Below are 26,150 nucleotides of genomic sequence, written 5' to 3' on the forward strand. Positions count from 1 at the left end.
ATTAGTGTTGGAGAAATAATGGAGTGTTTGAGGAAGCCAGAGATATTGGCCAAAACACAGGGACAACAAGATTGGTCTGCACTCTGAAAGAAACCCCAACAAGAATTATACTAAAAGCAAACCAGGTGGCTAGAGGTTTGGAGGAACTGAACATAAAAGAAATCCGAAAAGACTCATCAACATGTGCATCAGAATCAATCCAACTATTTCTCTTAGTGATATGTCAAAAGCATTGGCAACCCCATCGTATGGACATAAAGTCGGTATTTTTACAGGGAATGGGGCTGTCACATGACACTTACATTAAACCCCCACCTGAAGGCAGAAGCAAAGGAACACAGTGGAAACTCAGACGTGGGGTATGGTCTAGCTGACGCATCACTCCATAAAAAGGTCATGGAAACAAAGTTGAAAACAGGTGGAAAGATGTCACAAGTGGATCCAACTGTTTCTTACTGGCAATATTAAGGATATCATGTGATTGGAATACTTGCCTGTAATGTAGATGACTTAATATGGGGAGGCTCACAAAACCTTGCCACAACAGTGACCTCTCAGCTAAAGTCAGCCTTTCAGGTTGGGCGTAGGGAACATGACAGATTCTGCTACGTACGGACAGACATCCTTGCTGTTGACAGAACAGTACAACTGCACCAAGAAAGCTACATTAGAAATCTTCAGACAACCCCCATGGAATCCTCATGTGCCGCACAACGGGATGCACCCCTCAGTGAAACCGAAACTGAGCAACTTAGGTAAAAGATAGGTCAGATTCTATGGGTGGCAAGGCAGAGCACACCTGACATCATGTTTGATGCCTAGAACCTGGCATCCAGCATGAAAAATGCCACAGTACAAACTTTCATGAAGCAAACAACATAGTGTGCAGAATTCAATCTGAACAGGTAGTCTTAAAGTTTCAACAGCTTGGAAGAAATAACTCATTGAGGCTCGTTGTCTTCAGTATTGCCTCACTTGGAAACCTTCCTGATGGTGGGACTCAAGGGGAGCATTTTATTGCACTGATGGGAGAAGAGGGAAGATTTTCACCTCTCTATTAGTAATCAAAAAGGATTCAAAGAGTTGTACAGAGTACGCAAGAAGGAGAAACCCTTGCAATGCCTTGAAGGTATTAACAATGCTGTTTTTCTGGTCACACTCTATTCTGAGCTTTTCCATGGTGACCCAAAGAAGGGCAGTCTACAGCTAACTTGTATCTACAGATAGCTTATATCACAGACAACTACTCTTCGGTTGATGCCATCAAATCCATCAAGTCAGTTACAGAGAAGAGGCTTCATCTAGAGATAAGCAGCATCAAGAACTTTGTCCAAGCGCAGAAAATGCATCACATGTTATGGTCAACTACAAAGGAAAACTAGTTGATGTCTCACAAAGAAGGGAGTGCCAGCTCATATGCTGTTAAAGACACCTAGCAAAGGCATATACCTTTAAAGCTGTATTAACATCAAGGGTTAAAATTAATTCTCATATTCTAATGGACATTTGAATTGTCTTTAATTTTTTAAAAATATACATAAAAAAGGATGGGAGATTGTTGAGTTCTGGTCATTTGGACTACGTAAGTATTTAGTAGGCATGTGCACTTTCCCTGTTACGTACACGCGTGCACACCAGGGGAGAAAAGGGGGCAGACCTCATGTATTGAACTAAGATGTTGAAAGTAAGGTTGTTTAAACGAAAGAAAAATTTGTCCTTGGGCATTAACAATTTATATTCAGCACACCTAGTCTTTATAGTATCTCCCCTCAAACCCCATTATCTTTACTAACTTATCTTTCAACGTAGCTTTTAGCAACGACTTCTTCATTGGTTAAAAAATATACAAAATGGTCAAAAAGAAAACCTGCCTGTACCCTCCTTCCTGATCCTAAATAGGACTCACATCTCTTTTTACTATGAATTTATAATGAGGATAATTGTGGGGGTAGAGTTGGAAGAACAGCAGTGAGGATTAGTGAGCTTTTGTAGGCTATTTGGATTTTGGAGGCAGAGACTGGTAGCAGCAGAATAATAATAGAGGTCATGAATCTTATAATAGGTTTCAGGGGAAATCATGGCCAGGGATGGTTTGCAGTCCTTCAAGAGGGTGGGAATTGTGCTTTCTATGCTCAGTTTGTTATAGTGAGGAAAAGCTCTCCTGCAACTAAATGCAGTGCTGTAAAAGAACTTACAGACCTTGACTCTTTTTCCTGGACCATGAGAACTGAATGCAGAGGAGACCAATTTGTAGCATATGGTTTTAAAGAAGTGCTATAATTAAAGACATATCATGATTCTTTGCAGTTTAATTGCATTTGTTTACAGAATATTTTTGAGCCATCATGAAAATAATCCTCTCCTTACCGTGGCACTATGAAAGTAGAATAAAACAGAGTTGCTTTTCCCTTATTTTTCCAAGACATGATATTTATTGTAGGTTTCATAACGTTATTAAATATATCTGCCTTTGCATTGTAGTTATCCCTGCATACCCTCACTGGCAGACACTGCCATAAAAGCCAGCATTTGCCATCTTTTTGGTCATAAGATGATCAGACCAGCAGAGCTGCTGTGCTACCATGAGGGAAGAATCTTTCAGCTTTTGCACTGGTTTGTAAAACTGCTGGCAACAACCAAAGCTCTGTCAAGACTTTTCAGCACAGTAATGGAAGGCCCTGGCTGAGCAAGATCCTGGGAACAGTTCGCTGATCAGTCTGAGCATCCATGGTATTTGTAATACTGTTCCAAAGACAGAAAAAGGGCAGACAGAAAATTAAATCATGCTACATAGTCTCCTCTACATAAGGAAAATCAAATGCAAATTGAGTAACCACTTTGCAGAACACCTACAACATGTTCAAACATAAAGGCAAACCTGAGCTTCCTATTGCTGCCCACTAATTTTCTCCATCCCATTCCATCCTGATCTATCAGCCTGTGGTTCCAACAAAGTCCAACATAGGCCTGATGAACAACAGCCCCACTTCTAAATAGATGCAATGCAGCCATCGGACTCATTATCAGATTCAATACTTTCTTTGTTTGTATCAGAACTGGCCAGTTCTGCTGTAAGCTTATTCATCTGCAATATTAACTGCATTATTTTTTTCTCTCCCCACAAACACTGCCTGATTTGCTGGGCATTTCCAAGGGTCTCCTCTGATTCAGTTGTCTGCAACAACTCCAACCAGCATTTCTTAGCTTTTGCATTTTTCTGTTTGCTTTCTCTCTGATTCCCTCATTAATTAATTAATTTCATGAAGAGTGTATTCCCATGGCAACCCCGTCTTCACATAGTCAGAGATATTCCCTTTGTCCTATTCATTCTTCCATCACCTTCTCTGCATCCTAAACAAAACTGTTTTCTCATTTTCCAGTCCTGATGAAATTCTTCATCTAAAATGCTAACGCTTTTCTTTACCAATCCTATCTGACCTACTTATCTGGGATACGTGGAGTTGACAAGCTAATGGTAGGAATTAAAGCAATAGCAGCACATTACCAATGTTCTGCCCCAGGCTCTCCATCTTCAAAGCAATATATCCTTAAGTAGCACTCATGATTGCATAAAGTACATAAATTGTGCAAAAACAAATGCCCTGTCATGCCAAAAATATCAAATCCAGTTTTAGAGTCACAGAGTACTACAGGACAGAAACAGGCTCTTCAGCCAATCTAGTCTATGCTGAACTGTCATTCTACTGTTCACTGTATAAAACCTAGCCTGGTTTGCCCCCTCAAAGAGCAACACCTCACATTTGTCTGCACTAAATTCAATCTGCCATTTTTCAGCTCAGCTTTCCAGCTGGCACAAATCTAGTCGCAAGCTTGATAACCTTCCTCATTGTACACTATGCCCCCACCCCCAAACTTGATGTCAACTGCAAATCTGCTGATCCAGTTTACCACATCATCATCTAGATCACTGATATAGATAACAAACAACAATGGACTCAGCACCAATCTCTGTGGCGCATCTTGAATCCAGCCAAAGAGGCAACCATCTACTAACACTCTTTGGCTTCTCCCACAATGCCAATGTTTCAATCCAGTTTACTACCTCATCCTAATTGCCAAGTGACTGAACATTTTTGACCAATCTCCTATGTGGGGCCTTTGTATTTTTATTAGCTGGAAGATTGTATTTGCTCTCTGCCTAATATCTTGACTGAGTTGGCCTTATTTTTGTCTACATGATTAAGTATAATTGTCTTAGAAAATTAGGAGACTTCCTGTTGGCGGTGGATGGAATAACAGCATTTTACAGCTGCTCCTAGTTTACTTTACTTTTCCTACTTTCCAACCTGATCTGACACTACGACTACGAGAACTGCTAAAGGTAAAAAAAAAAAGATTCTTCTACATCTTTGGATTCTATTATTGAATTGATGCAAAACCACAGAAAGGAAGCGTCCGAGGAATTGCAGCAATTCAGAAAAGAATCCTCCGAGAAATTTCAGTGATTCAGAAAGGAATCCTCCAAAGAGTTTCAACAACCTGGCTTTGAAATTAAGCAATTACAAAACTGGATCCTATTCAAGGAACCCTAACTGAGCAACTGAGCATGATAAACAAATAAAAGAGAACGAAGAAATCCTGTTGATTCTGGATGAGAAAATGGATGACCTGCAAAAGTGTTATGAAAAACAATCCAAGGTTAACAATGAACTAAGATAGAAGATTATTGATTTAGAAAACAGAAGTAGAAGGAATAACGTATGAATTCTTGGTCTTGTAAAATTAACTGAAGGCGGTCATCCTACGGAATTTTTTGCAAACCTTCTGGTTCAGCTACTTCCTGATACTTTAAGATCGACACCAATGATCCACCCAGCACATAGAATACCTGGGAACAGAATGTTTACAAGCAAACCTCGTTCAGTGCTAATCTTAGATAGAGCTCTTAAAGATAGCAGAGTCAAGGGATATGGGGAGAAGGCAGGTAAAGGGCACTGACTGTGGATGATCAGCCATGATCACAGTGAATGGCCGTGCTGGCTCGAAGGGCTGAATGGCCTACTCCTGCACCTATTGTCTATTGTCTAATTGCTTTTCATGAGTTTCAAACAAAGGACCGTATAATTCGTGAATCTTGTCAGAAAGGTATGATTGACTTTAATGGAAAAAAAGATTAGAGTCGTTGAAGATTTCTCAGCAGATATTATGAGGGAACATGCTAAGTTCGGAAGCGTCATGTCAGGGTTCTACAAAAAAGATTTTAAACCTTCTCTACGGTACCCAGCGAAGTTCAGAATTACACTGCAAGAGGGATCGCAAAAATGGTTCCGTTCCAGTCTCCAGGCTCAGGAATATTTAGAGTCAGTAAAGTGACTGCTTATTATTTGCTACATGAATAACTGTTTAGTTTACCTTTGCTAAACTTTATACTTAACTCTTTCCTTTTGAACTTTTTAAGGATTTATTTTGTGAATAAGACTATAATGTGCTATTACTTTGTTAAATTTAAAAGCATCATGTTAGAGCTGTTTAACAAAAACTTACATGAATAATTGTGTATTTTGCCTCTGGTGAATCTTGTAGTCAATTTTCTTTCAGAACCTCTTAAGGTTTTACTTTGAGATTAAAATTTTAATGAGCCAATATTCTGTGTGTCCATATTATTTTATATTGTACTTACTTTTCTAGAGTTTTTTTTCTTGATACCAGAATTAACTGTCTCTTTATTATCTGTTGTTTTGACTAGGTTGGAATACTCTAACCTTGTAATTTATCTGGAGCTAAACCAGCAGGATTTTTGGGGGGTTGTCGTCATTAGTTGTAAGCTTTGACTTTCTTTGGTCGACTTTCTCTCTTTGGGAGGGGGGAGGGTGTTTGGGTTTTTTTTCTTGGAAGCTGTTTGGGATTTTTAGCCAAACCTGTTGTTTGGTTTTCTTATCTCATAGGTCAGTGTTTAGTTTTATTAATCGGCTTAAGGGTTATCCTTTTAACTCCTTTTTTAAAATAATAATAAAATGGATTATAATACTAAATTACTTAATCTTAATGTGAAAGGATTAAATCATCCTTTGAAACAAAATAAAATCTTTGCCTATATTAAAAAATTTAAGGTCCCAATTATTTTCTTACAAGAAACACACATATGTAATTCTGATAATTGACTCCTTTTTAGCTGATAGAAAGAATTACACTTTCACTCAAGTTTTCAGGCCAAAGCTAGAGGTGTCTCGATTTTTATAGAAAATACAGTTCCTTTTGTTCAACACAAGGTTGTTTCTGATACTAATGGGTAATTTGTTATAGTGTCAGGGAAATTAGAGAATAAATTGTATGTATTTGCCAATGTTTATGCCCCAAATATAGATGATCCAGGATTCTTTGAGTGATTTTTTTAGTTTTTGCCTGATCTGAGTGTGTATTCATTGGTGATGGCAGGAGACTAATTACTGGTTAGACCCAGTTTTAGATTGGTCCTCTTCTAAACCAGCGACACTTAATAAATCAGCTTTGTTTATCCATTCATTTTTAACGGAATGTGGCATTGTTGATATTGGCGTTTCTTAAATCCAACAGATAGAGAATACTTGTTTTTCTCTCATATTCATCATACGTATTCCAGAATTGACTATTTTTTTTATTGATAACCAAATGATTCCATTAGTTCAATCTTGTGAACATAAAGAGATTGCTATCCCTGACCATGCTTCTGCGCTTTTATCCATAAATCTTCCTGGTTTTCCTCAGACAAATAGATTCTGGCGTTTTAGTTTAACTCTGTTATCTGACAAGGATTTCTTGAAGTTCTTGGAGAGGCAAATCACTCTTTTTTTTGAAGAGAATACAGTGGAGGAGACTTCTAGCCTTGTCATATGGGATGTCCTTAAAGCATATATTAGAGGACAAATCATTTCTTATACTGCAAGTGTTAAGAAAAAAATCTAATAAAGAGAGAATTAATTTAGCCAATCAGCTGAAACAAGTAGATGAAGAACATGCTTTGAGCTCAGATCCTGTTGTATATAAAAGGCAGGTCGAAATTAAAGCTAAATATGATTTTTGATTAACTTACCCTATTGAAACTGAACTCTTAAAGGATAAAAGTCAATTTTATATCCATAGAGGTAAAACAGGTAAATTATTGGCTAACCAAATTAAAACCTCTAGTGCTAAATGACAGATTAAAGAAATTTATAAAGCTAACGGTACTAGAACAACTGATCATTTAGAAATAAATAATACTTTTAGAGAATATTATTCTAAACTTTATAGCTCTGATCTTCTCAAAGATAATACTGTAATGGATAATTTTTTAGACCAAATAAATATCCCTACGCTTTCTGTTGATGACCGAAAACAGTTGGATCAATGTATTTCTCATGAAGAAATAGCCGAGGCTGTATGTTTGTTGCATTCAGGGAAAGCTCCAGGTCTTGACGGATTTTCTGGAGAACTTTATAAGGCGTTTTCTTCTTTGCTCATACCCCATTTATGTTCAGTTTTTTCAGATTTTTTTAAGTCAGGTAGGTTACCGCAATTTTTTTACGAAGCTTCTATTTCGCTTATCCTTAAAAAGAATAAGAATCCAACTGAATGTTCTTCATATAGACCAATTTCTTTACTTAACATTGATGCTAAAATTTTACCTAAAGTTCTGGGCCGTAGGATGGAAAATATCTTACCACCTATCATTTCTGACGATCAGACTGGTTTTAATAAAAATCGATATTCTCATTTTAATATTCATCGATTATTAAATGTTATTTATTCTCCTTCTAAGGAGATATCAGAGTGTGTGATATCCTTAGATGCTGAGAAGGCTTTTGATCAGGTTGAATGGCATTGTTTATTTAAAATTTTAGAAAAATTTAATTTTGGATCCACTTTATTCAATGGAATATACTACTGTATATATCCCTTTTGCTCAGGTTCTTACTAATTCTCAAAATTCTAAACCATTTAAACTTCAACGTGGAACCAGACAAGGTTGCCCTTTGAGTCCTTTACTCTTTGACCCGGCTTTAGAACCTTTAGCTATTGCTTTTCGAGAATCTAACGATATCACTGGTATTTTACGCAAGGGTACTATCCACAAGGTTTCACTTTATGCAGATGATTTATTGCTTTACATTTCTAATGTTGAAACTGCATTACCTTCTGGGCTTTCTTTACTATCTTGTTTTAGTCAATTTTCTGTATATAAACTGAACCTACGCAATGGTGAACTTTTTCCTTTGAAAAATTTGCCATTAACTGATATTAACCATCCTTTTAAAATTGGAAGAAACCAATTCACTTATTGGGTGTAACAATTACTAAGAATTATAAATATTTATTTGAAGAAAATTTTCTTACTTTATTAAATTATATAAAAAGAACATTATCAAATTGGTCGCCCCTTTCGTTATCATTGGTTGGTCGAACTAAAATGAATGTTTTACCTAAATTCAGGAATTACCCGTTTTTATTCCTAAATCCTTTTTTGACTCGCTGGACTCTATTTTATCCTGCTACATATAGAAAAATAAACGTCCTTGACTGAATAAGGTCCATCTCCAGAAATTTAAAAAGAATGGAGGTTTAGCTTTACCAAGTTTTAGGTTTTATTACTGGGCAACTAATATACGGAATCTCATGTTTTGGTTATACTATATTAACCACGAGGACTGTCCCGGGTGGGTTTCTTTAGAAGCTAACTTGGTTAATAAATTTTCTATTATCTCCCTATTGGGATCTTCACTTCCTTTATCCTTAAGTAAGATAACTGAAAATGTGGTAGTCAAACATACTTTAAGGATTTGGATACAATTTAGAAAACACTTTGGTTTACTGAGGTTCTCCCTCTCCAGTCCCATTTTTTAAAATTTTTTTTCGGCCTTCTATGACTGATGTAGTCTTTAGGCAATGGGAAAGAGTGGGCATTACATGCTTCTGGGATCTGTTTGTGGGAGGAAGTCTTTCTTCGTTTTAACAATTGTCAACTAAATATAGTTTACCAAAGACCCATTTTGTCGGTACTTACAAATTAGAGATTTTCTGCAATCTCAGTTAGATACATTTCCTAATAGACCTGATAAGAACATATGAGATGAAATTCTTAATATGAAACATTCTATAATGGTTCAATATCCAATATTTATGATATGTTGTTAAGAATGAGAAATGATTCTTTAGACAAAATCAAAAATCTTTGGGAACAAGATTTACAGACCTCAATATCTGAAGAAACTTGGAATGAGATTTTTAAATTGATTAATACTTCATCACTATGTGCTCGTCATTCCCTCCTACAATTTACAGTGCTTCATAAGGTTTATATGACCAAGGATAAATCATCGCGTTTTTATAGGGACATATCTCCCTACTGTGATAGGTGTAACAATGGAGAAGCTTCACTTATTCATATGTTTTGGGCGTGCCCAAGTCTTGGAAAATATTGGAAGAAAGTATTCCAAACTTTTTCTGTGCTATTTAAAGTAAATTTTAAGCCTAATCCTTTGACTGTCCTATTTGGTATTGTTGGAAGGAAAGATATCATTTTGAAAACATCTGATCTGCACATTCTGGCTTTTATCTCTCTTATGGCTAGAAGGGCGCTTGTGTTTAAATGGAAGGATGCTGTTCCGCCTAATCATGCTCAGTGGTTACGGGATGTTATGTTCATGCCTAAATTTAGAAAAGATTTGTTGTTCAATTTCTGAATCTAATCAAGATTTTCAAAATTTGTGGGGGCCATTTTTAAATTATTTTCTTAATCTTTGATTTCTTGTTAAAGTACAGAAGTTGGTTAATAGTATATTTTATTATCTGATAAGTTTTTTTCTTTTTTTTGCCCCAAACAGCTTTGACTTTGGTAGTGGGTGTAGAACTTTTTTTTTAATAAAATTGTTTATATTCTAATATATGAATTAATCTAATCCATATGAATATAGAGTAACGAGTTCATCAATGTGATTCATTATACTGTATTTGGTATTATTATATTTTGTCTTTTGTTTTATAATATGTATTCTCTTGAACTCTGTATTTTTCTATATAGAAATCAATAAAAATATTGAAAAAGAAAGAAAGAAAATTAAAGTGACTGACATTTTCACTATTCATTAACTTTGCAACTGAGATGTTTTCTCTTCAGAGCCTATAGATGTGAAAAATTGGAACTGGCTCAAATAGACAACTTGATTGGCAGGGATGAGTTGGACCAAAGGGTCTGTTTCCTTCACCAGCTCTACTTGAATATCCTTCATCTGAATTATGAAACTGGTTTAACAACTGAAATATCCAAGAAGCAATCTTCCACAATCCCCAAGTAACAGCTCTAAGAATCTATCAGTCACAATGATAAAGGGAGGAATTGTTTTAAATCTTAAAAATCAAGATATTACATATCACCATCTCAATTTCTGGTAATATATTACTTGAAATCCTTAAAAACAATAATGCTATATTTTTTATAAATACAAGATCAATAAACATTTCAAAAGTTTTTATATAACAAAATTCATTTTATGCTATATGCCAATCTCAATTTCAGAGAAAATCAACAATACCTCTTCTAAATTCTAAAATTTTGTCCTGTAATTAAATTCTAAATCTTTTACCTGTAATTAAAAAATCTGAAACCTGTTTTAGGCTCCCTAAAAGCCAAATTCTAGAGGGCATGTACTTAAGATGAGTGGCGAAGTTTTTAAAGATATATAGAACATAGAACATAGAATAGTACAGCACAGTACAGGCCTTTCGGCCCACAATGTTGTGCCGACCCTTAAACCCTGCCTCCCATATAACTCCCCACCTTAAATTCCTCCATATACCTGTCTAGTAGTTTCTTAAATTTCACTAGTGTATCTGCCTCCACCACCAACTCAGGCAGTGCATTCCATGCACCAACCACTCTCTGAGTAAAAAACCTTCCTCTAATATCCCCCTTGAACTTCCCACCCCTTACCTTAAAGGCATGTCCTCTTGTATTGAGCAGTGGTGCCCTAGGGAAGAGGCGCTGTCTGTCCACTCTATTTATTCCTCTTAATATCTTGTCTATATGATGGGTAATTTTTTTTTAACACAGAGAGAGATAAGTGCCTCGAATGGGTTGCAGTGTAGTGTTATAAGCAGATATGATATTGGCAATTAAGATGCTTAGACAGACACATGAATATGTAGGGACCAGAGGGATGTGGATCACGTGTAGGCATAAGAACTTTAGTTTATTTGGTATTGTGAGCCAAAGTGCCTGTTCCTTTGCTGTATGTTTCCTCTAATAAATTGAATAGGGGTATATGGAGCTGTCATTGCGACCTAAGGGGAACCCTTCAAAATAAATTCTAGAAAAGGAATGTTAAGTGATATTATGAGTCATGGAAGTGATATCCAACTAAAACATACTTATGATGGCCACCCTTCATCACCTCACCCAACATCCAGAGTTGTCTTTTGGTCTCTGATGGCAAGATAGGTATTTTAGTTTTTAAAATGTGTAAACTGCTTGTATGGAAACATTGTTCAAATAGCTTGGTAAGTAGTTCAGTATAATATCCAAAATAACATTTATTTCCAAAATATATTACGGTTAGGAACTTGGAGAACTAAGAAGATGGCAACAAGTGTAAGTATACAATATGATTAAAAGGGGTGGAAAGTAAAAGATTATATAAAAGCAAAATAAATGCTGGAAATGGAAAACATGTCTAAAAATCTAATGTAGCAGATAATTCTTTTTAAAATTGTGTCAGTGTAGTCAAAGATTTTAATTGTATCAGTAGAGAGGAGGAATTAAGGTGCCCTCATTGATATAACCACCGCAGGCTCGGCTGTCATTTACGCATAGGTGTGCCACGTGCACAGAAGTGATGACCTTGTCTTATAATTCATTTTACACATCTGTTAGGTAGCACATAAAACATGTGTGCAATATGACAGAAATGAATTTCTGGTAACCAACTAATGCTGAAATGAGATTACATTGTTCTTTATAATTTATGAAGAGATTTGCCTTGGCTTAGCTTACACAACTCGTGCAGTTTAAATGCTGATCACCCTACATACAAGAACACAAGCATGCATTATGTCACATCTTTATCATAATTAAAAATAAGCCTAAATTGTTTATGCTGTTGACACCATTAAGTGTTTTTAATTAAATAACGGATTTTTTTAGGAGTAACATTTGTCTGAATATCAGTCAGGTAATTAGATATTAGAAATTAATTGTATTTATTTAATTAACATACAATATTTTAAAAGGTAATTGCAAATTAAAGTAACCTGAGAGAAAAATACAAATGTGAAGCAGAAACATTTTTTAAAATACAAAGGAAATGGAAAATATTGTTTTAAGTTCCTTCGTTTAATGGTTTAATTAAACAATTTAGAACATAATATAAATGAGCAGGATGAATTTTACCGTTTACTCAATTTCATGCCATCCACCCCACCAATAGTCAAATCAAGTTAGTACACTTACTTTTATTGTAACAGGTTGCCAGCACACCTTTATCTGCAGGGCTTGTACTCATGTGCCATATTTCTCCTACTTGGTGCAGAAGGACATTCTTGTTAATAATGTTATTTTCATCATCAAAGTCTATGACGTGAATCTGAAAACAAAGTAATCCACATCCACAAATTAGTGATGAAATAGTGGCTGTCAGGCTTTTTGTAAAATGCACTAATTTAAGGAAGGAATAGAGGTAAGAAATTTGATCAATGGTGTCTTTGGATTGCAGGAGTAGTTCAAGAACAGTCTAAAAGAAAAGAGATTATACATTGAAGGTAAGAGTCAGTCATCCATTCAAGGGTGATTTTAACCAGCATACATTCAATTACAGGGCTGATACTGTCAATCTGATCAAACAATTTCATCTTAAATACATTCATTCATTCAATATATATGTTTTGCTTTTTAGAAACACTAATGTGAAGTACGTTTTTTTTTCAAAAAGCAATCTATGCTTGTCCATGGCTCATTGAACATACAATAGCACAGCAAGGGAACAGGTTCTTTTTCCCTATTTCCTTCCAATACTTTCTTCCCTTATGTACAATCCAGTATTTTCTTCCCTCCTCCTGAAGAATACTTACTAGTAAGATATAATTCCATGGGCAGGGACTGTCTCTGTAGATACAGTACATCATCTATCATTATATATAATCCTTGGCAGATTGCTTTGGCAGGATACATAATTGTGTTCTCAGATGATGTCACTATTTCCAGCTGGGACAGATGACCAGAAAGTGTAACTGAGGCAAAAGCTGATTGTGCAATCTATAAACCTTTGGCACCATAAACACTTTACATCCTCCTTCTGCCCCCGCTTATGCCAGTTGACAGCAAAAGTGGAGATAAATAATAGATTGATAAATTTCATGCATCAAACGGGTAAATTTCTAATTATCATTAACACCTATATCTAGCAATTAAGACCATGCTACTACTTTGGAATTTGTTTGAATTTGATTCTTTTGATTTCATAACTTCACAATTTGTCTTTCAATGGTAATATCCGATATCCCCTCTGGCTTTGGGATTCTGAACTCACGACTGCATCGTATTCGGAGTGTCATTGGTTAAACTCAGAATCAGAATCAGGTTTACTATCATCCGGAACATGTCCTGAAATCTGTTATCTTAGCAGCAGCAGTTTAATGCAGCGGTCCCCAACCACTGGGCCGCAAAGCAAGCGCTACCGGGCCACGAGAAAACGATATGATTTGGCGATATGAGTCAGCTGCACCTTTCCTCATTCCCTGTCACGCCCACTGTTGAACTTGAACGCACACGAGGTCATTAACCACGCGTTATCCATATCAGTGCGGGAAGGAGATCAACTCCTTGAGCTTGCAAATGATGGTAGGCTGAAAAGTATGTTTGACATAACATCTCTGCTGGCATTCTGGATCAAAGTCAAGGCTAAATATCCTGAGATAGCCACGAAAGCACTGAAAATGTGGCTTCCATTTCCAACGTATCTCTGCAATGAATGCAACAGAAACTAAATTGTGGAATAGACTGGACATAAAGAACCCCCTTCGAGTATCGCTGTCTCCCATCACCCCTCGATAGGACCGTCTTGTTGCAGGGAACAAGCCCAGGGCTCCCACTAATTCAGCAATATTGGTGTGTTGCAATGATTTTATATGTTCATATGGGGAAAATATGTGCTGTGTGTTTAATATCCAAACGTTACTTAAAATGTTATGATGCTACTGACTTATAAGTGACTTATATAACCATATAATAATTACAGCATGGAAACAAGCCATCTCGGCCCTTCTAGTCCGTGCTGAACGCTTACTCTCACCTAGTCCCACCGACGTGCACTCAGCCCATAACCTTCTATTCGTTTCCTGTCCATGTACCTATCCAAGTTTTCTTTAAATGATAATATCGAATCTGCCTCTACCACTTCTACTGGAAGTTCATTCAACACTTACTTCAAGCTCCCCTGTCCTCCCCTGATAATTGACTTATCACTATAATCATGCGAGGAAAATATGCACTGTGTGTTTAATATTAAATTTGTTAGATAAACCCCTTTAGAAACGAAATTGAGTGTTTTAGCCACTTATCACCTATATTCCGGTTGTGATTAACACCCCCCCCCACCGAACAGAAGCGCCAAAAATGATTTGTAGAAAAAAATCGGCACATAGACGCATGCACACTGGTGTCCGCGCAAGGCTTCATGGTCATTGGGTACTTTGTAGGCTAACCCAAGATGGAGCGGACTAAATTTACAACCCTCTTAAAAGTTGCTGGTGAAAACAGCAGGCCAGGCAGCATCCCTATGAAGAGGTACAGTCGACGTTCTGGGCCGAGACCCGAAACGAAGGGTCTCGGCCCAAAACATCGACTATACCTCTTCCCAGAGATGTTGCCTGGCCTGCTGTGTGCACCAGCAACTTTTATGTGTGTTGTTTGAAATTCCAGCATCTGAAGATTTCCTCATGTTTGCATTTACAACCCTCTGGCAGCTTCTTTCGTTCTGTGCAGTAGCTTCCCCACCCCCATACCAAACAATGATGCAGCCTGTCAATGCTCTCCACAGTACCTGTGGAGAGCATTGATATACTTCAGTTAGATATTTACTGTAGTTTTTACCCTTACCTTCATAAGTTATCATCACAGTCCCCAACCTTGCTCTCATGATTATACCCCTTCCCCACACGAAACAGGTGAGAAGACAGCTGAAACGTCTCAACCCAAGCAAGGCTGCAGGACCGGATGCTGTCAGTACCAGGGTGCTCAAAGCCTGTGCCCCTCAGCTATGTGGAGTACTTCGCCATGTCTTCAACCTGAGCCTGAGGCTCCGGAGGGTTCCTGTACTGTGGAAGATGTCCTGCCTCGTCCCTGTGCCGAAGACGCCGCGCCCCAGCAGCCTCAATGACTACAGACCGGTGGCATTGACCTCCCACATCATGAAGACCCTGGAGAGACTTGTTCTGGAGCTGCTCCGGCCTATGGTCAGGCCACACTTAGATCCCCTCCAGTTCGCCTACCAGCCCCGACTAGCAGTTGAGGATGCCATCGTCTACCTGCTGAACCGTGTCTACGCCCACCTGGACAAGCCAGCGAGCACTGTGAGGGTCATGTTTTTTGACTTCTCCAGTGCATTCAACACCATCCGCCCTGCTCTGCTGGGGGAGAAGCTGACAGCGATGCAGGTGGATGCTTTCCTGGTGTCATGGATTCTTGATTACCTGACTGGCAGACCACAGTACGTGTGCTTGCAACATTGTGTGTCCGACAGAGTGATCAGCAGCACTGGGGCTCCACAGGGGACTGTCTTGTCTCCCTTTCTCTTCACCATTTACACCTAGGACTTCAACTACTGCACAGAGTCTTGTCATCTTCAGAAGTTTTCGGATGACTCTGCCATAGTTGGATGCATCAGCAAGGGAGATGAGGCTGGGTACAGGGCTACGGTAGGAAACTTTATCACATGGTGTGAGCAGAATTATCTGCAGCTTAATGTGAAAAAGACTAAGGAGCTGGTGGTAGACCTGAGGAGAGCTAAGGTACCCGTGACCCCTGTTTCCATCCAGAGGGTCAGTGTGGACATGGTGGAGGATTACAAATACCTGGGGATATGAACTGACAACAAACTGGACGGGTCAAAGAACACTGAGGCTGTCTACAAGAAGGGTCAGAGCCATCTCTATTTCCTGAGGAGACTGAGGTCCTTTAACATCTGCCAGACGATGCTGAGGATGTTCTACAAGTCTGTGGTGGCCAGTGCTATCATGTTTGCTGTTGTGTGCTGGGGCAGCAGGCTGAGGGTAGCAGACACCAACAGAATCAACAAACTCATTCGTAAGGCCAGTAATGTTGTGGGGATGGAACTGGACTCTCTGACGGTGGTGTCTGAAAAGAGGATGCTATCCAAATTGCATGCCATCTTGGACAATGTCTCCCATCCACTACATAATCTATTTGCTTGCATTATTACTCATCCATCTATCATCATCATCATCAGGTGCCGTGCCCAGTTTGAGCTTTGACTGCCATGGCCCACACACTCCTGTTTCAGGTCACGTGGATCAATTCATTGGTATTCATTTCCAGTTCTCTGGCTGCTGTCTCCATCATCATTTGTCTTTGCCTTCCTCTTGCTTCTTTCCCTTCAATCTTTCCCATAATTACCGTGCATTCTAACTCCTCTTTCCTAATCACATGTCCAATGAAGTTATGTTGCCTTTTCATGATCTCATACATTATTTCTCTTTTTGTGTTTGCTCTGTCCATGACAACCTCGTTAGATATTCATTTTGTCCATGATATTCTTTGCATCCTCCTCAAAAACCACATCTCTGCTGCTACACTTCGTTTCATCATGTTACTAGATATTGTCCAACATTCCAAGCCATATAACATAACTGGATAAACATAACATTTCAGTACTCTGAGGCGGGTTGTCATGCCTAGTTTAGTGTTGATCGGTATACTCTTCATTCTCGTAAAGGTGTCTTTTGCCACCCCTATTCTTCTTTTGACATCCAAGTTGCACCTGCCATCTGACGTCAACCATATAACAATTACAGCACAGAAACAGGCCAGCTTCCTAAGTAGCAAACGTTCTGTGCTTGTTTTATGTCTTCCCCATTTGTTCGCAGTCTGCAGACAGGATTCTCCTTTTTGGATATCACCATACATTCTGTCTTTTTGCAATTGATAGATAGACCCATTTTTGCACTTTCTATAATGATTATATCAATTAAGTTTTGTAGTTTTTCCTCTGTACTTGCAATTAACGCAGTGTCATCTGCATATCTGAAATTGTTGATGTTTTCACTGCCAACTTTGATTCCCAAGATGTCTCTTATTTTTTGTAATATCGTTTCACTGTACACATTAAATAAATCAGGGGAGAAAACACACCCTTGTCTAACTCCTCTCTTGATTTTCGTAAACTGACTCACTTCTCCATCTATTCTTACAGCGGCAGTTTGTTCCCAGTACAGATTTCTGATTAGGGGAGGTCTTTCGAATCTCGATCTAGAGAATATTTCAAATAACTTATTGTGCTTCACTTTATCAAATGCTTTTGTGTAGTCGATAAAACAAACAAACAAATCTTTTTGCACTTGAATAACTTGTTCTGATAGTATCCCTGAATCCATCTATACTTTGCTTATTTAAGTTTATATCTAAAAACTTCTAAAACATAATTATTCTCCTCAATTCTACCACTTCCTCTAGAAGAAAGCTCCAAATATAAATCATTTCTGTTTAAAAAACTTATCCCTGAGAATCCCTTTAAAATCCCTACCTTCTACCTAACAATTAGATTAGATTAGATCAGATCAGATTATGAGGACACTCAGTCCTCGTTTATTATCATTTAAAAATGCATGCGTTAAGAAATGATACAATGTTCCTCCAGTATGATATCACAGAAACACACGACAGACCAAGACTAGAACTGACAAAAACCACATAATTATAACATATAGTTACAACAGTGCAAAGCAATACCATAATTTGATAAAGAGCAGACCATGGGCACAGTAAAAAAAAGTCTCAAAGTCCCGATAGCCCCATCATCTCACGCAGACGGTAGAAGGGAGAAACTTTCCCTGCCATGAACCTCCAGCGCTGCAAACTTGCCGATGCAGCACTCTGGAAGCACCCAACCACAGCCGACTCTGAGTCCGTCCAAAAACTTCGAGCCTCCGACCAGCCCTCCGACACTGAGCACTGAGCACCATCTCTGCCGAGGGCTTCAACCCCGCCCCGACCGCTGAGCAACAAGCAAAGCCGAGAAATCGGGGCCTTCTCCTCCGGAGATTCCGGATCACACGGTAGCAGCGGCAGCAAAGCAGGCATTTCAGAAGTTTCACCAGATGTTCCTCTGAGCTCTCACGTTTGCCCCCATCAAATCAGAATTGTGCACAGCACCCTACTTGGCAGATAACAGATATTCATCACCGGAGTGGCCCCTGCGTGCTGCGTCGTGTCGCCATCTTCTCCTCTTTGGCCTTTTATAGTAAAGTTATAATACCCTACCATGGGAAAAATAACAACTATCTACCTTATCTAAGTCTCTCATATTTTTCTGTAATTATATCAGATCACACTTCAGCCTCCTTCACTACAGGGACAACAAGTCTATGTCATATTGCCTCATAATTAAAGTCCTCCAATTAGGCAACATCATGGTGAATCTCTTCTGCAGTTTCTTCAGTTCAATCACATCCTTCCTATAGTGTAGCAACTAGAATAGCATATGGTATTCAAATTGCAGCCTAGACAATGTCTTATAAGATTGCAACATGACATTCCAAATCTTATATTCTACAAAAGACCTTTAGACATGCGAGCAAAATTAGGCCATTCGGTCTATTGAGTCTGCTCCGCCATTCAATCATGGCAGATTAATTATGCCTCTAACCCCATTCTTCTGCCTTCTCCCCGTAATGTTTGATGCCCTTACTAACCAAGAACCTATCAACCTCCACATTAAATACACCCAATCACTTTGTCTCTACAGCTGTTTGTAGCAATGAGTTCCACAGATACACCACACTCTGGGTATAGAAATTCCTCCTCATTTCTGTCTTAAATGGATGTCCCTTTGTTCTGAGGCTGTGCCTTCTGGTCCTAGACTCCCCAATATAGGAAAAGTCCTCTCCACATCCACTCTATCTATGCCATTCAATACTTGACAGGTTTCAGTGAGAGATCCTCCCTCAATATTCTGAAGTCCACTGAGTACAGGCCCAAAGCCATCAAACACTCCTCAAACATTAACCCTTTCGCTTGCGGGGTCATTCTCATGAAGCTCCTCTGGACCCTCTCCAATCCTTTCTTAGCAATGGGGGTCTGAAACTGCTCACAATACTCCAACTGCAGTTTGACCAATGCCTTATAAAGTATTTTAACCTATGAAGGCAAGCCTGCCATCGTTCTTCTTCACCACCATATCTGCTTGTGTTGCCACATTCAGGGAAATATACACTGTCCTCCCTGGGTCTCTCCATTCAACAACAAGCTCTATTTTCTATATGTAATGACCTGATTCATACTTTTACTGTTATACTGTATGTATTTAGGGCAGGAGGGGCTCATCAGCCTTGGACAGCAGCCCGCTTAGGAGAAGGAAAACTTTGATTTTAAACCTCCACTGCCTTGCAGCCATTCCCACCCATGGGAAAGGCTTCGGGAGTAAACCCCAAGGAAGAAATCTGGAGCCAGGATCCCTAAGGCAGTTTGATGTTGTTCACTCTTCTTAAGAAGAGCAGGCTCTGTCAGTAACCTGACTTTGTGTTTCTTTTTTATAGGGTATCATGCCTCTACAATCCACATCTCCAATCTCATCTCATTATTTAGAACATTTGACTCCAAATACCTTTTTTAGAAGGCATTACCCCAGAGGTTCACATACTTGTTTGAAACTGGACTGTGATTGATTAAATGGTGTACTCACTATTGATGAGAAAAAGTACAATTGCTTGCATGTTATTAGTTTAGGCAGATTGTGTTTGTCTATTATCGTGACTTAAGAGGAAGAACAGATCACATTTTATGAGTAATTAGTGCAGAAAACCAGGTAATTGCAGAGTTCATGAACTTTTTCTTGCCACTGCATATCACAGTCAAAGTCCCAGCACCAATCCCTGTGGTACACCACTAGTCATAAACTTCCGATCAGGAAATTTTCCTTCCACCACTACTCTCTGCATCCTTTCACCAAGCAAGTTTTTGATCCAATTAGCCAGCTTGCCTGATTGTTAACATAGAACATAGAATAGTACAGCACAGTACAGGCCCTTCAGCCCACAATGTTGTGCCGGCCCTCAAACCCTGCCTCCCATATAAGCCCCCACCTTAGATTCCTCCATATACCTGTCTAGTAGTCTCTTAAACTTCGCTAGTGTATCTGCCTCCACCACTGACTCTGGCAGTGCATTCCACGCACCAACCACCCTCTGAGTGAAAAACCTTCCTCTAATATCCTCCTTGAACTTCCCACCCCTTACCTTAAAGCCATGTCCTCTTGTATTGAGCAGTGGTGCCCTGGGGAAGAGGCACTGGCTATCCACTCTATCTATTCCTCTTATTATCTTGTACACCTCTATCATGTCTCCTCTCATCCTTCTTCTCTCCAAAGAGTAAAGCCCTAGCTCCCTTAATCTCTGATCATAATGCATACTTTCTAAACCAGGCAGCATCCTGGTAAATCTCCTCTGTACCCTTTCCAATACTTCCACATCCTTCCTATAGTGAGGTGACCAGAACTGGACACAATACTCCAAGTGTGACCTAACTAGAGTTTTATAGAGCTGCATCACTAAGTGTAGATTAACCCAAAATTTAATCAGAAAGTGAATTAAATGTGAAAGAAAAGGAAGGCACATTACCAATCATTTGTATTATCATCTGAGGACCTGTCTAAAGTCATGCCATTGTGAGACTTGCAGCTGAAATATTGTTCTCCCTTCCTAAGCAAGGATGCAGTTGGAAGAGAATGTTCAAAGTTTCAAAATTCAAAGCAAAGGACTGCATTGAAAGCTGCATTTGATAGCAAGATGTATGGTTAATGATTCCCCTGGCTTGGGTGTCTAGAAACAAAGCTCGGAGCCTTAAAATAAAAGGTTGGTCATTCAAGACAACAATAGGTAAAAATGGGAACACTATAGGGGCATGAGAATTGCTCTGGCCTGGAGGCAACAAAAAAATTCAATGAGCTGAAAGGCTTCAGTCTATGATACAACATTTCCATAATTCTGTATATGACAGAGACATTCAAATAATTCCAAGTTCTTTGAGAGTCTTAACAGTCAGTATGCCTACAGATATGGACTAACATGTTTTCGAAGGCATTCTATGGGCAGAACTTGCCATTTTGATTAGATTCCCCTGAACTGCATTGGGCTTTGCTAGAAACCTGGAACAAAAAAACACAGAAAATGCAGTAATAAGGAAACTTCTGCAAGGGTGCAATCCCAATTTTGTGGGAATGCAGTCGGCAACAAGATGCTGCATCAATTCAAAGCAAAGAAATGTGTCTACCTTAAATTACCAGTATCACAGGTTTCTACCACAAGTGGGTCAGTGTCCTAAACTGCAGCAGGGCTAATTTTGATGGAATTATCTAGCAGGATCTAGCAGAAGTACATGGGTGAGCCTGTTTGAAAGGAAAAGAATGAATGGCAAGTGGGAGGTTTTTAAGAGTGTGATAACAAGTGTCTAGAAGCAGCATGTTCCTTGTTAGGGTGAAGGTAAACTTGGAAAGTTTAGGGAACCTTAGCTGATGAGTGATATTGAGGCCCTGGTCAATAAAAAGAAGGAAGCTTACACTGGGTTTAATTATAGAAAGATTAAGAACATTCTTATCAGGAGGGCCAAGTTAGGATATGAGATGGCCTCTTAAATCCCTTTGCATCTCTGAGATGGATCTGGCAAATCCTAAGAGGTTCTACAGCTTTATTACGAGTAAAAGGATGGTGGACTCTTAAGCAAAGCTGAAACATAGAGGGATGAGGTCCCCTCTTCCCAGCATTTTGTTAGCAAATATGCAATCACTGGAGAACAAAATTGAGGACCTGAGGGCAAGATTGCTGGATTGAAGAGAATTGTTGTGTTTGGTATTTTACTGAGACATGGCTTACTCAGAATATGTCATACACGGCAATCAGACCCAAAGGCTTCTTGGTACATAGGATGGAGTGAACAGTTGATTTAGAAAAGGCAAAAGGTGGATGTGTGTGTATCATGATAAACTCTCTGTGGTACTTGGATGTGGTAGCTTTGTCATTGTCTTTTTTCCCCAACCTTGAACCACTGCTATAGATAAGGAATGCCTACTGTTCCATGCCTAGACCACATTTCGGGAAATCTGATCACTTGGCTAACCTTCTCCTACCTGCATACAGGCAGAGGCTAAAGAGGAAAACTCCACAGGCAAGGACTACAAAGAGTGGGGCATGTGAGGCTGACGAGCAGCTGTAGGATTGTTTCAAGTCAGTGGACTGGACTGTGTTCAAGAATTCTTCTGTGGATATGAAAGCATACATCACAGTTGTCACGGACTTCATAATAACAATAGGAGATCAATTTGGCCCCACAAAATCATTCAGTTTTCCTCAACTAGAAGCCTTGGATGAGTCATGAGATCTGCAGTCTGCTGTGGACCAGAAAAGAGGCATCCAAGTCTGGCGACCAAGGAAGTTACAAGAGGCCCAGGTATGACCTCCGGAAAGCTATCCCACGGGCAAAGTGGCAACTCTGCCTGAACTCGAAATAATGAAGTTTGCTCAACAGTTATGGGAGGGCTTGAATGCTCAAGGTAAAATCAAGCAACATAGGCGACTGCAGGGCTTTGCTTCCAGATGGGCTCAATGCCTTCTATGCTCACTTTCACTGACAAAACTCACAAACTCCCACAGCCCAAAATAATCCTGTTATTTCGGTCCCTGAGGTTGACATGAAAGCACCATTCAGGACAGTGAACCCACAGAAAGCATTCCACCCATATAGGGCACCTGGCCAAATAATAAAGAACTGGCTGGCGTGTTCTTTGAAATCTTTAACCTCTCACTTTGACAATCTAAGGTTAAGGCCTACGTTAAGCAGGCTTCAATTATACTGGTGACTGAGAAGAATGTGGTAACCTGCCTCAATGACATCCAGTCACACCTACATCCACAATGATAAAGTATTTCGAGAAGCTGGTGATGAAACATATTAACTCCTGCCTGAGAAGTGACTTGTATCCACTCCAACTTGCATACCAGCACAGCAGATGCACAACAGTTGCCATTTCATTGGCTTTTCACTCAATCCTGGAACATCTGGACAGCAAAGATGCATACATCAGGATGCTCTTTACTGACTATAGCTTGGAATTCAATACAATCATCCCCTCAAAAGTAATTAATAAGCTTCCAAGACTTCGGCCTTAATACCTCCTTTGCAACTGGATCCTCAATTTCATCACTTGCAGACCCCAGTCAGTTCAAATTGGCAACATCTCTTCCACAATCTCCATTAGCACAGTACACCATAAGGCTGTGTGCTTAGCCCCCTGCTCTACTCACTTTACATTTATGACTATGCAGCTAAATACAGCTTCAATGCCATATTTATGTTTGCTGATAATATCACCGTCATTTGCCAAATCAAAACTGGCGACGAATCAGCATATAGGAGGGAGACTGAAAATCTGGCACAGTGATGCCACAACAAAGTTAGCAAGAAGGAGCTGATTATTGACTTCAGGAGGAAAGCAGAAGCACATGAGCTAGCCCTCATTGGGGAATCAGAGGTGAAGAGTATCAGCGACTTTAAACTCCTTGGTGTTATCATTACAGAGAACCGCCCTGAGCCCAGCACGTAAGTGGAATTACAACAAAGCATGGCAATGCCTCTACCTCCTGAGGAGTTAGTGAAGATTCAGCATGACATCTATAACTTTGACAAACTTCTATAGATGTGTGGTGGATAGTATATTGACCGGCTGCATCACAGCCTGGTATGGAAACAACAATGCACTTGAATGGAAAATCCTACAAAAAGTAATAGCCCAATCCACCATGGGTAAAGCCCTCCCCACTATCAAGCACATATACATGGAGTTGTCTTTAAAAACTCCACTTCACTTGCCCCATCACTGAACTATTTCCACAACCTATGGTACTCTTCATCTCACGTTCTCAATATTTATTACTTATTTATTTTTCTTTCTTTCTCTATATTTGCACAGTTTGTTGTCTTTTGCACACTGGTTGTCTGCCCTGTTGATGCGGTCTTTCAGTCATTCTATTATGGTTACTGGATTTATGGAAATATGCCGCAAGATCTTTGATCTTTGAATTTAGAGATCAGTTGGCTCGTCTTATGTTTGGAGCTGCAGGACATAGGTGGGATTGTTCTTGATGTTTTCTGAGAAAAACATGGTTGTTCAAGAGACTAGAAAATCAAGTTGGAAATGTTCTGGAGGACATTCATTTTACCAGGGAGGAGGTACTTGCAGTGTCACAGATTATTAAGGTTGATAAATCCCCAGTGCATTCTTGAATTTTCTGGTAAGCTAAAGAAACAACTGTGGAAAGCCCTCATAGAGATATTTGCTTCATTGTTAGCCACTGGTGAAGTTTCCAAGAACTGAAAGGTGGTTAATGTTGTTCTTCCTTTGAAAAGGTTAGCAATTACAAGTCGGAACCACAGGCCAATCAACCTGATAACTGTAGTGGAGAAAGTTGCTGGAGGGAATTCTGAGGGACAGGATCTACTAGTATTTGGATAGAGTGTCTAATCAGGAGTCATAAATGGCTTTGCACATGAGAAGTATTGCTTGAGTAAACTTTTAGAGATTTTTGAAGTAGTAAACTAAAAGGTAAATGTTGTCTCTTTGAACTTCAGTGAGGCATCCACCAAGATCCCACAAGGTAAGCTGGTCTAGAAGGTTAGGTACCATGGATTCCAGTGAGAGCTTGTTAAGTGGATTCATAATTGGCTCCAAGATATGAAACAGAGGGTGGTGGTTGAAATTTTTTCTCATAATATGTTCACTTTGAACTTTAAGTTGATACAGATCAATAGTCAGAAAATGAGAAAGGGGAAAAATCAGCCGTTATCTAAATGAATCGCAGATCTAGCTGATCGAGCTGATCAAGCTGAATGGTGTATTCTTAATTCTTCTAGTAGCTGTAAGGAATGAGATATGCATCTGGTGAATGCGCACTTAGATATTTTTCTGATGAAAAATATACTTTTGAAGATAAACTTTGGCAGTGGTAGTGAAGCAAAGTTTACGATCAAGGAATTAGCAAACTAATTTGGGAAGAAAGATTAGATACAGTTCTAAGCACCAGCATTATCATTTTCATGATGTTTGTTAACTTCTAATTCAGTAAGAATTCACTTAAACTCAACACAGGACAATAGAAGAATAAATGGTTTATGTAGAGAAAACAGAGGCAGCAATAGAAGGGCTAACACAAGAGATTCTGTAGGTGCTAGAAATTTATCTGTCCTGGTGACTTGATGAAGGGTCTGTCTGAAATGGTGACTGTTCATTCCTCTCTATAGATGTTGCCTGATCTGCATAGTTCCTCTAGCACTTATGTGAGTTACTCTAAAAAAAGTTTTTTATGACATAATCTTTCTCCAGATGTCATTGTAGAACAATATTAAAGAATAAAGATGTCCTCAATTAATTATCAGACAAAGGACTGAATTTATTTTTGTATTTTTCTACATTGAAAAACTACTGCACTGGATATTAACTACATTATTTCTTGATGCAAAAACTTGAATTACAGCAACTTTATTTAGTGTTTCTTTCACTGCATCCAACATACCCAAGATGCTTCACAGGAAGCATCTTTATTAAATAATTATTCAAGACCAAGCCACACAAAAAAAAACATAAGGAAGGACAGGTGATCAAAAACTTGGACTACTACATAGGTTTTAGAAGCATAAAGAAAGAGAAAGATATAGGGTTAGTGGGATGGAGATAGAAGAGTGGAGAAATTTAGGAAGGGAAGGCAGCAGAAAGCATGGTCACTGAAAGTTGAGCAATTAAATTCACAATGAGCAAAAGGCCAAAGATAAAGCAGAATGGACTCTTAAGGAAATTACAGAGCTGAAGCTGATTATGGACATTGAAACAGCAAAGATTATTAGACAATGGCAAGGGCAGTATGATGCCAGCATATTCAACAGCATCCACCCAGACTCTCTCGTT

General features: G+C 38.9%; 1 protein-coding gene across 1 annotated transcript in view; it reads right to left on the minus strand.

Annotated features, from left to right (window-relative positions):
* Window positions 1-26,150, minus strand: part of eipr1 (EARP complex and GARP complex interacting protein 1) — a 120,113-nt gene that overhangs the window by 78,289 nt on the left and 15,674 nt on the right. Inside the window, exon 3 of the mRNA XM_072251155.1 lies at window positions 12,422-12,554. Within this exon, the coding sequence (XP_072107256.1) occupies window positions 12,422-12,554 (133 nt within the window). The remainder of the gene's footprint in view (window positions 1-12,421; window positions 12,555-26,150) is intronic.

Source organism: Mobula birostris, chromosome 2, assembly GCF_030028105.1.
Source record: "Mobula birostris isolate sMobBir1 chromosome 2, sMobBir1.hap1, whole genome shotgun sequence".
In the NCBI taxonomy this organism is placed as follows: Eukaryota; Metazoa; Chordata; class Chondrichthyes; order Myliobatiformes; family Myliobatidae; genus Mobula; species Mobula birostris.